We start from the raw sequence: 13,314 nt of genomic DNA on the forward strand, positions 1-13,314 counted from the left end.
CAGAGAAAACACCATAAACCCTATACACGAAAAATAATTAAAACAGCTGGGTGTGGTGGTGCACATCTTCAACCCCAGCACTCAGAAGGCAGAAGCAGTCAGATCTCTGGAGACCAGTGTGGTCTATCTACAGAGCTAGTGCCAGGATAGCCAGGGTTGCACAGAGAAATCCTTTCTCAAACAAACAAAACTATGTAAAATAATTTAAAAGGTGTATGCCAAAAACAAATTCAAAATTCAGAGGTAATTATTTCAGAGCATGTAACTTACATTTAAGCAGGGCTGTGTTCCTACTTACATGTAACTTTAATAGTTCTAGCTTCCTGGTACCCTGCATGAACTGATACATTTGCTAAAGGTTTTTAAATGACACCAGCTACACTATGGAGCTACACTAGGAGCTGGAGCTGCTTTTGTTTACGTGTTTATTTGGTTGTTGAGAGAAGGTCTGTCTATGTAGCCCTGGCTGTCTTGGAAGACCAGGCTGGCCTCAAATTCATGGAGATCTGCCTGCCTCTGGAAAGTGCTGGGCTGTACGACATCCCCAGTCTTTGCGTGGTTTCCTCCCCCACCCCCATGGTTTCTTTTTAAAAATGTTTCTGTATATGGGTGTTTTGCCTGCACGTATGTGTATATATACTCTGCATGTCTAGTGCCTGCAAAGGCCAAGAGGACATTGTACTCCTTAGAACTGGCACTACAGACAGTTGTGAGGCACAGCTGGCAAATTTTATGTCAGCTTGACATACAGGAGGGTGTGAGCTCACAGGCAATTCCACTAGGCTCCTCTCAGGGACCTAGCAACGGTGCTGTCGCCAGGTGCATGCTGTGTATGAAAGGACTGGCCGACACCCCAGCCCTCTCTCTTCCCAGTGTTCTTTCCCTCCCTCTTACTGCCATTGGCACCCCCTTTCTCTCCTCTGTCCCCCCTTCATGACTCTGCTCTCATCTGTCCACTCCTCTGCCTCCACCTCTTCTCCAGGCTCTCGTTTCTCGCTCTTCCCAGTAATCCCCCCTTATACTAGATCTGTTGCATGGTGTACTTCCTCAGGGAAACATCTTGGCATGGGCCCCCCATGGTACCCCCTTGCCGCATTGTATTTCCTAACAGCGGGAACCTCAATTGTGAAAATGCCCCCATAAGGGCAGGTATGGACAAGCCTGTAGGTTATGTTCTTATTAGTGATCCATAGGGGAGGGCCCAGCCCATTGTGGGTGGTTCCATCTCTGGGCTGGTGGTTCAGGTAGCCTGAGAAGCCATGATGAACAACCCATGGCCTCTGCTGGGGCCTGCCTCCAGGTGTCTGTCCTGGCTTCCTTCAAGGACTACAATGCGGAAATCTAAGCCAAATAAACTCTTTCCTTCCCAGTTAGCTTTTGTCATGGTGTTTCATCATAGCAATGGTAACCCTAACTAGGGCAGCTGCCATGTCAGTACTGGGGCTTTAACCTGGTCCTCTGCAAAAGCAGCCAGTGTTATGTTGTGCAGGCAATTCCACTGGCCTTCCCTTAGGGACCTTCAGGGTCCTGACAATATCCTATGTCAGTACCTGTGTCCTATGACATCATCTGGGCTGGGTACATAGTGACCACCCTTCCCTCCTCTTGCTCTCTTGCTCTCCCCTTCTCTTGCTTTCTCTCCCTCTTCTCTGTCGGGGCGCCCCCCCCCCCCGGGTGCCCCCCATCCCCGTCTCTCTCCATCTCCATCCAATAAACCTCATTAGATTTAAGACTGGTTGTGTGCATGGCATTCTTATCTAATACTAACAGCCAGTGCTCTTAACCACTGGGTCTCCAGCCTCCTTGAGTGGGTTAACATACAGGTTTCTGCTCAATCTTCTTGGAGATGTTCCCTCAACAGAAGCTCACACCCCATCACCTGCTTATTGAGCCTGAGCTGGGCCTAGTGGCCTTTAATCCCAGCATTCCAGAGGCAAGTGGATCTCTGAGTTCAAGCCCAGCCTGGTCTACAGAGAGAGTTCCAGGACATCCAGGACTACATAGAGAAACTGTCTCAAAAAAAGGGGGTGGGGTGGGAGGAGGGCTGGAGAGATGGCTCAGTGGTTAAGAGCACTGGCTGCACTTCCAGAGGTCCTGAGTTCAATTCCCAGCACCCACATGGTGGCTCCCAACCATCTGTACTGGATCTGATTCCCTCTTCTGTGTGTAGTTATACATGAAGACAGAGCACTTGTATACATAAAATACCTAAAATAAATAAAGGTTGAAAAAAAAGAATAAGAAGAAACAAAGACTCCTATGGAGACACGTTTTCCCATAGGGATGCTCACTGAAACAGAAATTAGCCCCGCTAGTTTGGTTGCAGGAGTGTTTCTGGCGTCCTCTAACTAGACAATGAGGGACACTTTAGTAAGCTCTCTCAATAATTTAAAAACACACACGCCAATGTCTACAAAAGCGTGTGCGCAGTGGCAGTGGCGCAAGTGGCGCGGGTTTCCAGCAGAGCCGCTGTATCTGGCATGAATTCTGGAGCGATGGCAGGCAGACTTTTGCCAGTGACTGTTAACTGAGACTTTATGGGGTCGCTCTTTCAAACATTCTCAGAACCTTGGCATAACTTACAACCTGCCAAACCAGGAAGTCTCAAAAGGCTGATAATTGCTTAAGTTGATGGTTCTTTAAGACAACCTCTAGATAAGAAGTTTTTGGTATGTGGAAATTCACTTGCTAAAGTTGCCTTTTGTGTAATAATAAAGAAAGCCTCTGCAGAAAGGTTTGGGTTCAGTCCTTGAGGCTGATCCCCCACCCCAATTTCCACCTTCCTGCTTCCTATTTGAGGAGCCTAAATTCACCCTGCAGTGTCTTTCTCTCTTCAGTACTCCCTAGAACAAGCACACCTTTAGTTCCAGCACTTGGGAGGCAGAAGCAAATGGATCTCTGTGATTTCAGCCAGCCTGGTCTGTAGGGTGAGTTCCAGGGTAGCCAATTCTGCTTCAACACACCGAAAAATAAAAAAAAAAAAAAAAAAGAAGAGAGTGAGAGAAAAAAAGAGAAGAAAAGAAAGCCAGCCAGGCGTGGTGGCACACTCCTGTAATCCAACACCGGGCAGAGGCAGCAGATCACCTCACTGTGAGTTCAAGACCAGCCTGGTCTACAATGCAAATCCAGGAGAGCCAAGGCTACACAGAGAAACCCGTAGGAAGGGAGGGAAAGAGGGAGAAAGGAAGGGAGGGAGGAAGGGAGGGAAGAAAGAAAGAGAGAGAGAGAGAGAGAGAGAGAGAGAGAAAGAAAGAATGAAAGAAAGAAGAAAAGTGTTGTATTTTCTGTTAAAATTTACTATCAATTATCTTCTGGTAAAGCGGCTGTTAATCCTAAACAGCTGTATACCCAAATCACCACACAGAGACTGAGATTTATTTAATTAACCTAGAACACAATGCTGGGCAATAGTCTGTCCTAAACCTCCATAGGTGCCTAACATTTAGATTTCCCACATTATACTTGCTTTTAATGAATATTAGGTCCAGTTCATTTCTCCATTTTGTTCCAAGCTCTCTCTCCTGCCTCTGTTCTCCCAGCTCTCTTCTCCCTTCTCTCCCACTCATTCCTGTCCTCTGGCTCCTCCCCTCTCCCACTTCCTCCTTCCCCTCTATTGCTCAATATTGTGGCTGGTTGTTTTATTTTGTCATGTTTACACAAAGTTGAGACAGGTGATGCCTAGAGTTAAGTATCACAGTGCAATGTGATTGAAACCAGAGAGTGGGGAGAGAAATCAGCATTTGAATGAACAAGGGTAAGGTGTATACATTCCACAAGAACATTATACCAACAGAAAAGCAAGCAAGCAAGCATGTACCTTAATTTAAATAGCAGTCCTTTTCCATTCTGTATGAAATATACATAAAATAATGGTACATTTTGTAACCAATTAAGTCTAAGATACCATGAAATTCTACTTTTCGAAATAAAATATTGCCCTGAACTCTACTAGCTCATATTTGGAAATTGTTTGAGTCTCAAACTATTATGTCCAAAGGGGGACTCTGGACTTAGGCCCTAAAACTTTTCTAGTGTTAGGTGTTTTAGTAAAATACCATTGGACACTCTGAGCTTAGACACTTATGGCTAGTTGCTGGCTCTTTCCTTTCTCCCTCTCTGAAATAAAATCCTCCCACGCTTGACTGATAACGTACTTCTCTCTAAACACCCCCCTTGGTTCAGTCTCAGCCCCACTGTCATCTCTAGATGACCCCTCTTATTGCTCACCCACACTATTTTAGCAGTGTCCTTGGTCTTCTAGGGGCTGCAGGGATGGCTCATTGGTTTATGAGCACTGGCTGCTCTTCCAGAGGACCTGGGTGTGATTCCCAACACCAACATGGTAGCTCACAGATAGTTTGAACTCCAGTGTCAGAGCTGATGCCCTCTTCTAGCTACCACAGACACTGCAGGCACATGGTACACATACACACAGACATCCATACACATAAAGTAAAAATAAACCTTTAAAAGAAGAAAAAAGTCTTCCAAAGCCAGGCCTGTAATTCTTCTATCCAGAGGTAGAGGCAGGAGGCAAAGAAGTTCAAGGTCATCCTTAGCTAAAGTCAGTTCAAAGCCAGCTTGGGCTACATGTCAACCTGTCTAAAAGAAAGAAAGCAGGAAGTCCCTGCAAATTTCACATCTGCCCCGTTTTAATCCACATAGCAGATGTAGAGAATCCACCCCCTGCCCCAAAGTGATGGCACTCAAACGTAGGCTCTCGCCACATGGTAGACACTTTACCACTGACTGCACCAGCAAGTCCAAGTAATTTCTAAAATAAAATCCTAAGGGGTCATCCTGCTCAAAGCTCAATCGTTCCCGGTGCTCTACAATGAAATCCAAGCTCCTTGCCATGGCAACCAGTCTCTACATGACCTACATCTTTAAAGCCTCCAACATCCTCTCCCTCTTTTCCTTACAATACCCCACACATACTAATGTTCTTTCTGTTCCCTGGGAGCCCTCCAAGCCTCAGGCCTGTCTTTAAGTCTGTGCATGGGTGAGAATATTGTGGCTCTGGGTTCCTTTTTCAACCCCCAGATTTGGCTACTCTGTCTTTTTTTGTGTGATGCAGGGGATCAATCCCACAGCCTCTCAAGCATTTGAAGAACATTCTTCCGCTGAGCCATAATCCCAGTCCTACTTCATGCCTCCTGCATAACTCATTTTATCCCTCCATTTCACTTCCGGGGGCTGGGGTTTAGCTCAGTGGTAGAGCGCTCTGGCCTAGCAAGCGTAAGGCCCTGGGTTCCGTCCACAGCTCTGGAAAAATAAATAAACAAACGTCACTTCCGCCATGAAGCCTTCCCTGACCACTCCACTTAAAACGTCCTCTACCATTTTAGCACTCCCTGAATTTTCCCCAAGTAATCTTTATATTACAGGTTGGGACCAAGCACCTAGTTCATGGCCTTATATCTGAATCAATTCAAATGACCTTATGTATCTTAATGACCTTAATGTATCTTAGTTTGCTGCTTTGTGAGTATTTTTGTTTTGTGGCTGTGAACAGTTTAGTTTTTGAAGTTTATTGTGAAATATTTCAAGCAATTAGACAAACACTGAAAACCATAACAAACACCCATAACTAATGTCCACTAGCGTTCTGCTCTATTTGTCTGTGGCTTAAAAGGAATAGAACAGACGTGGTGCAATTACTTAAAAGTGCATCTCAACCAGACACTGCCAAACTGTCCTCAAAAAAATTACCAATTAATACTCACAGTGACTGTATTAAAAATGACTCACTGAGGGCCAGCGAAACAAGAAAAAAATATCTCTTCTTGGGCCAGAATGATAGCTCAGTTAGCAAAGAAGCTGTTAGCCAAGCCTGACCACACAAGTTCTATTCCCCAGACCCAAATGATGGAAGAGAGCTCGCTCTACAAGCTGTCCTGATCTCAACAAATGAGCTCTCTCTCTCTCTCTCTCTCACACGCACACACACACACACACATAAACACACATGAACACACACAAACACACACACAGAGTAACATCATTTTTTCCTTAATTTAAAACAGGGTCTTCTTATATAGCCCTGGCTAACCTAGAACTTGCTATGTGGACCAGGCTGACCTCAAACTCACAGAAATCCACCTGCCTCTGCCTCCCAAGTTCTGGGATTAAAGGAGTGTGCCACCATAGCCATCCCCTCCCCCCTAAAGAAAATGTTTAATGTCTCTCTCCCAAATATCCATAGCATCAACTGATAATGTCAGACACTTTCTGTACTTCCCAATCTTATATGAAAAATAGCATCCGGCAATAGCCCTTGATTATTACTGAAATTAGGTAAGCATCATTTCAGGGCTCCTGGCCACTCTTTACTATTTGCTCTTTTTTCTGCTAGAAAACACATCTGTTTTCTTATTTTTTTTTTTCTTTAGGCAAGATGCTAGTCATTTGCCAGAGTATTTGCAGCAAATGTCTTCTTCAAACTTGTCTTCTTCACCAAGCTTTAGTATTTACATTTTGATTCTTAAGATGTTCCTCTGTGTTTCTAATCCAGTCTCCTCAATTCTCTTTATGCAGTCATTAACCCACTTGAAAATGCTTTTTATGAATGACACAGGCAGCAATCTTACCTTTTTGCCATCTGGATTAACAGTTCTCCTAATCCAATTTTCTGACTGGCTCATCCTTTCCCAATTGATGTGTAAAGCCATGTTGACCATATGATAAGGGTTTACATGTAGACAGGTCTGCTAACAGGTGACGTTCTGCTTCAGCGCTCTGTGTGTCTATCTCTCGTCTAAGAGCTAGCATCAAAGTCATATATAACCCCACATGCTTGGATGAACTTACAAATGACCTTTAAACCCAGTACAAACATCAAAATACCTGTGAATTAGGTATTATTATTCACAATTTGAAAGTGAAGACAATGAGGCTCTTATTATCTGTGGTCACCAGCTAGTATGACTGCAGGCCAGAAGAGGGCATATAGATGGTTCTGAGCCACCATGTAGTTGCTGGCACTTGAACTCAGAACCTTTGGAAGAGCAGCCAGTGCTCTTAACTGGTGAGCCATCTCTCCAGCCCCATGGTCACCAGCTGGTAAATGGAAGAAAAAAGGCCCAATTTCCCACCTTGCATGACTTCTTTTTCTATGAGACACTAACAAAAATAGTATTTTTCAACCTAGCTGTGTACTCCCCCCGAATACAACTGAAGCCTTGCTAAGGAAACACATGCTCTAACAGCCATGGTGGCTGAGACAGACCTGCCCATTAGGCTGTCCTTCTGAAGTCACCATCCCCCTGCTGCCTCCTGCTATCGCTCGCCTCAAGCACAGTGCCACAAAGTCAACTACAAGTCTGATGTGACAACTCATGTCCTGGGAGGAAGGGGGCAGCACTCATCAGCCCTCACACTGCTGATCAGTTTTTTTGTCAGCCACAGGACAGGCTATAAGAGGCAAAGGAACACTGGAGAGCTGCCCAAGAGTGAGAACCTACCTTACAGACCAGCAATTGACAGTACTCCTTAAACGGCTTGTACAAAGAAATGGATTGCTTCACCTTGAGCTAGAACTTGTTTCAACAGAACCTGAGTAGATTAAACAAGAAAACAGAGGCAGCTCTTGACAGTCACTAAATTCACAACTAGAACAGGCTATTTCTATTTTCTCATTGAGCATTTTACTGTCTCATAGAGTAAGAACTTCAGAAAACATTAAAGACAAACTGAGGCAATGTCTAATGCATAATTGTGTATAAAAACAAATACCTGCTCACACGGCCACCAAAATATGACAGACACCCTCCCTCTCTTGGCCAAAGCAAACACTATCTCTCAACAGTTTAACTCTTGTGCTAATCTCTCCTCCTTACTGTTTTTTCAGAACTGCCTGCTTATCCACAGCATCTAAGCCTCAGTGAGCCCCCTCTTCCATTTGTTCTTCCCCAAGCACCAAGGCTCAAATTCTATATACAGTTTTAACACCTCTTACTAGATACTGCCGCCCCAATCGGCCTAGAGTAATTTCAGTGAACTTGGTTTGGCTACAGGTGGGCTCTCTGGAAAGTTCTCCCAGAAACAGGTAGACAAGAAGCCTCCTCCTTTCTGGAAGTCATTTCCAACCCAATCAAGGAGAGCCAAAGAATTCCTTCAATACAAGGGACCTGTTTCAAAACACCAAAATCCCAAGTTTAGAGACACATTCATGAGCAAATCTTTTCGGTTTTATGATTACTACACTTCCTTATAGACAGAATGCCCTGGGGAAGTTGCCTATGCCCTGGGAAAGTGGAGCTTGTCCGACTCTGTAAATCTGTAGTATTTTATACATTGTATTGACATGTTGTTTTACAATTAATTATGCCTCAGAATAGCAGGTGTGAAGTCCCAAAAAAGATAAAAGCTCCACGAGGGTGAGGGACTTATTCTTCCCAAAACTTCTTAAAAAGGACTTTTCTCTCCAAAAGAAAATCTCAACCTTTTTCCTCCACCTTCACAGTTTTCACTGTTAACATATCTCAAACATGTAACTCTAGGAGTGATAATGCCACCTTTAACCCCAGCACTCAGGAGGCAGAGGCTGGTGAATCTCGAGTTCCAGGCCAGCCAGAGCTACACAGCAAGACTGTCTCCAAAATATAAAAAATTAATCAATTTTTTTTTCTATTTTAGCAAAGAATCTGTAGCACAGCAGAGAAAGACAGCACAGAAAATTATCCTATTATAGTAAAGCATAATTCAGGCTTGCTTAAAACATTAAATGACACACCATGCAATCAATGTTCCTGCTTACTCAAAACCATTCTGGCCAGTACCATCTTCATCCTTCACTAGGGGAAACGACTTACATTCCAGAAGCAAACATTAGACTCAGGTGGTCACCCAGGACCTAGACTCTGCAAGAAAATATGCCAGCTCAATTGATGACTCCATCTAAGTGTCTAATTCCGAGCAAGAAACAGTTCAGTGGAACCAAGGACGTTAGAATATGCTGGATGTCAAGGAGACTAGGGAGTAGGATGACTGTCGAAAGAACATTCCAGACCAAAACCACTTGCTCCACAAAGGCCAGAATACTGGATGGTCTGGTTAGAGACACGGAAGTTCCCAGGGATTTGATCTGCTCACATTAATAGGCAAATGAGATGAAAATAACGCCTAATGTAACGAGATAATTCCTTTACGCAGCTCGAAGCCTAGGATGAAGGATGGAAATCATTTCCTCGGTGGGGGGTGGGGAACGTGGCTCTCCATCGCTGAACGGTTGGGGGCTGCCCCCGCCCAGCTCAGCGGCGAGCCTTCAGAACGGCAAGGAGCCGCCCCGGCTTGACCTCAGGGGCCAGTGCTGACGTCCAGCCACGGCCCAGAAGGCCACTGTCACTCCGCACCTCAGACCCACAGAGCTCATCCCGCGTCTCAGGGGTCTCAGGCAACCCGGGAGCCCGCGGCCAGGCCTCCAGGACCCGGCTGCGGCTCCCCGTGGCGCCTGCCAGGAACAAAGGGGAGGCCGAGGGGCCACGCGCGGAACCCCCGGCGTCACCTGCAGCCCCGGGGGAGGCCGAGCGCCCCACTTGCGGCTCCCGCTGGCGCACTGCAGGGGCGCACACGCGCGGGGCACCGGCGGGTACCCAGGGCCCCGATCCCGCGCGCAGCCCGCAGCCCTTAGCCCGCAGCCCGGCCTTTACCTGCACGTCACTCAGCTCCACGCGCAGATACAGCTCGCGGTGTCGCTGAGCCCAGTAGACGTGCGGCGTCAGCACCTGAGTCTCCATGGCCCGCGCTGTCGGGGGAGCGGGGAGGCTCGGCTCGCTGCGCTCGGGACCTCGGCCTGTGCGCCGCTACAGCTGGCCGGACGCAGGCCGCAAACCCCCGCGCTCCGCAGCCCGCAGTCCCGCTGTCTCCAGGCAGCCCCACGCTCGCGGCCCGCGCCTGCGCAGTGAGGACAAGGGGGGGGTAGGCGGTGCGAGGCGGGCGGGGGAGCGGGCGGGGGCGGGACGTGGGGGGCGAGGGGCCGCGCCACGTGATCCTCGGCGGCCTTCGCATCGGGAGGCTTTTCGGCTCTGCGCTGCCGCCCGCCGCGCTCCAGGGAGGTCCCCGCGCGAGAGCGTGGAGGTGAAGGGCTCTAATCTACGAATGAAAGAGCCGAGCAGGGTAGCAAGAGGCTTGTGTGCAAGAATCCCTTCCAAGTTACTGCGGGTGAACGCAGCGTTTAGTGAAAGCGCTCTCCCTCCCGGGGCTTCAAAGCCGCACACAGAAAGACAGAAAGACCCTTAGGTCTGTTGATAAAGCCAGCCCATGTCAGCAAGGACTGGTGCAGTGTCCTCTGTGCTCTCTACAATGATGGCCACTAGTCACAGGTTGCTGTTGAACGCTCAGAACGTGGCTAGCGACGCCAAGGAGCTGATTTTTTTTCTCTGCTTGAGCAGCAGCGTGGTGTGTGTTGCACGCCTTTAATCACAGCGCTTGGGAAGCAGAAGCAGGCAGATCTCTGGATCCTGGTCTACCTAGTGAGTTTCAAGTCACCTAGAGCTACCTATTAAGACTGTCTGAAAAAAAAAAAAAAGAGAGAGAGAGAGAGAGAAAGAAAAAAGCCTGAACTAAAAGCAACACCAAGAGCTGGGCACGGTGGCGCACAGCTTTAACCCCAGCACTCTGCAGGCAGAGGCAGGTGGATCTCTGTGAGTTCGAGGCCAGCCAGGTCTATGAAGCGAGCCCAGGACAGACAAGACTATTACACAGAGAAACCCTGTCTCAAAAAACAAACAAAACTAAACAAAAAAGCAACACCTATGTACATCTTGAACGTCTCGCCTGCGTCCTCAACAAGAACGGGAAGCTATTTTCCTCCGAGTGTGTGTGTCTGTGCCTGTGCAGGTGGAGGCCAGAGGACCACCTCTTTTTACCGTGTCTTTGCTTTCAGACAGGGTCTCTTACAACCCGGACCTTCCAAATTCTCCAGGGGAGGGTTCCTGGAAACTTCTGCCCCTCCTGCTCCAGGGCTGGGATTACATGCTGCACGTTTTTGAGAGGGGGTCTCTCATCGGCCCAGGGATAGTACTAATGATCTGCCTGTTTCCCCCCTCCCTCCACGTCACCTTGCTGAGGATTAAGCTCAGGACCTCATGCTTTTGTGACAAGCATTTTACCTGCTGAACTGTCATCTCCTCAACCCTCCATTTGTTGTCACAGAAATGCTTTCTTCCCAACTGAGTTGAGTCCCCAGGAAGCATTTAGCTCAGAACACAGAGAAGTTAACATGGCAGATGTGCTGACCTCGAAAATGTCAGAACAGAACCATGGCCAAACATGAGATATGGCAGCCCAAGAGCCAAACTGTGAGAGGTGAGGAATTTCCAGGGGAGCAGTATGGGCAGGACAGTGGAAGCACGTGGAGGGCAGAGGTAGAAAAGCCAAGCAAGCTGGGGAAGGCTCTGTGAGCCAGGGAGGAAAGGCATGAAGGTGAGAAGTAGAAATGAGCAAGGATAGCCAGGTGTGGTGGCACACCACTGTGATCCCAGCACTCTGGGAGGCAGAGGCAGGAGGATCTCTGAGTTCAAGGCCAGCCTGGTCTACAAATTGAGTCCAGGACAGCCAGGGCTACACTGAGAAACCCTGTCTCAAAAACACAAACAAAAATGGTGCAAGGATTAGATTAGGAAAGTCTTTGTTTGCTTTACAGAAGTACTTTGGTTGCAACCCACAGACATTCTGGAGCCAAGAAAGTTTATCAAACTAGAGGGTCATAAAATGTATGCCCAGAAAGCAACCTCTCTGTGCCAAAAAAAAAAAAAAAAAAAAAAAAAAAAAGTAGTTGGCAAAACAGTTGGCTGCTGATGCAATCTGCCAGGTAGGAGATAAGGACAACAGTAAGCCTGTCAACCTTGAACTTTAAAAATGAGGTATTGGAAGTGGTGAACTTATCAGAAGCACTTATAAGTGCTTTATGGGTAGTTGTCATTGTACTACGTGAGCAATCAATCAGGTGGGCGTGGTGCTGCAGACCTTTAATCCCAGCTCTCTGGAGTCAGAAGTAGGTGAATCTCTGTGAGTTTGAGGCCACCCTGGTCTACAGAACCAGTTCCAGGACAGCCAGGATTATAGAAAGAAACCCTGTTTCTAAAAACAAACAAAGATGTGAGGAATCTTCAATGTTCAGTTTACAGTGATTTCATATGTGTATATGCTTGAGCACTTATAACCCACATCAAGATCTGACAAATTTCCACTGGCTCAGAGGCAACCTCTTGTCAGCAAGGTTTCACTTCCTCTAATAAAACTAACCTGAGTTAGATGGCCATAGTGTTTGTCTAATCTTGACTTCTTTCTTTCTTCTTTCTTGTTTGTTTCTTTCAAAACAGGGTTTCTCTGTGTAGCCTTGACTATCTTGGAACTCCCTCTGTAGACCAGGATGGCCTTGAACTCACAAAGATCTGCCTGCCTCTGCCTCCTTAGTGCTGGGATTAAAGGGGTGGGCCACCATTATAGGCTTAACCTTGACTGTCACAGAAATGGACCCTAGGGTATGTATGCTTTTGTATCCTTTTCCGGGGGGCTCCTTTCGTGTGTGTGTGTGTGTGTGTGTGTGTGTGTGTGTGTGTGTGTGTGTGCGCGCGCACATGTGTGTGTGTGGTAACACATGTGCACAGGCAGGGAAGCACAGCTAACAGCTAGAGGCCAGCTTTGGGTGTCACTCAGATGACAGCCATCGAGACGGGTCACAGGAATGCTAGGCTGACTGGCCCGCAAGCCCCAGAGATCTAAATACTTTTGCCTCCCCAGAATCATATGGTCTAAATTCCCATTCTGATGCTTGTCCAACAGGAATTTTACTATCTCCCCAGCCTCACACTAGATAGATAGATAGATAGATAGATAGATAGATAGATAGATAGATAGATAAGTCTTTTGAAAGCTAAAGAGATGGCCCAGCAGTTAAGAACACTTGCTGCTCTAAGAACCCAGGTTTTATTCCCAGGACCTACGTGGCAGCTCACAACCATCTGTAACTTCAGTTCCAGATCTGTGAGGACACTGGGCACACACAAGGTATAAAGACATACATGCATTTGAAACGCCCATGCACATTAACTTTAAAAATCCTCTCTGGCTTTTTCATTCAACATAAACATGCATAAGATTTATTGCTTTATGAGTTGGTTCATTCTTTTTGTTTTTTGTTTGTGTGTGTGTGTGTGCATGTGTGTGCGCACGTGTGTGTTGTAATTAATTGTATGCATGTAGCACAGATGATGCATTTTCCTCATTTCTTTTTATATTTTGACGTAGAATCTTTTATAGCTTAGGCTGGGTCTGTTGTTTAGTTAGATAAGGTCCTATGAAGGCTATGCC

At 46.8% G+C, this 13,314-nt stretch overlaps 1 protein-coding gene across 1 annotated transcript in view; it reads right to left on the bottom strand.

Moving 5' to 3' along the window:
• Hacd3 (3-hydroxyacyl-CoA dehydratase 3) overlaps positions 1 to 9,904 on the bottom strand; it is a 34,603-nt gene extending 24,699 nt beyond the window's left edge. The window contains exon 1 of the mRNA XM_055597402.1: positions 9,651 to 9,904. Within this exon, the coding sequence (XP_055453377.1) occupies positions 9,651 to 9,737 (87 nt within the window). The 5' untranslated portion in view covers positions 9,738 to 9,904. The remainder of the gene's footprint in view (positions 1 to 9,650) is intronic.
• Between the last annotated feature and the right edge of the window lie 3,410 nt (positions 9,905 to 13,314).

The sequence above is a fragment of the Psammomys obesus genome, unplaced genomic scaffold, assembly GCF_907164565.1.
Source record: "Psammomys obesus unplaced genomic scaffold, mPsaObe1.curated_primary_1811, whole genome shotgun sequence".
In the NCBI taxonomy this organism is placed as follows: Eukaryota; Metazoa; Chordata; class Mammalia; order Rodentia; family Muridae; genus Psammomys; species Psammomys obesus.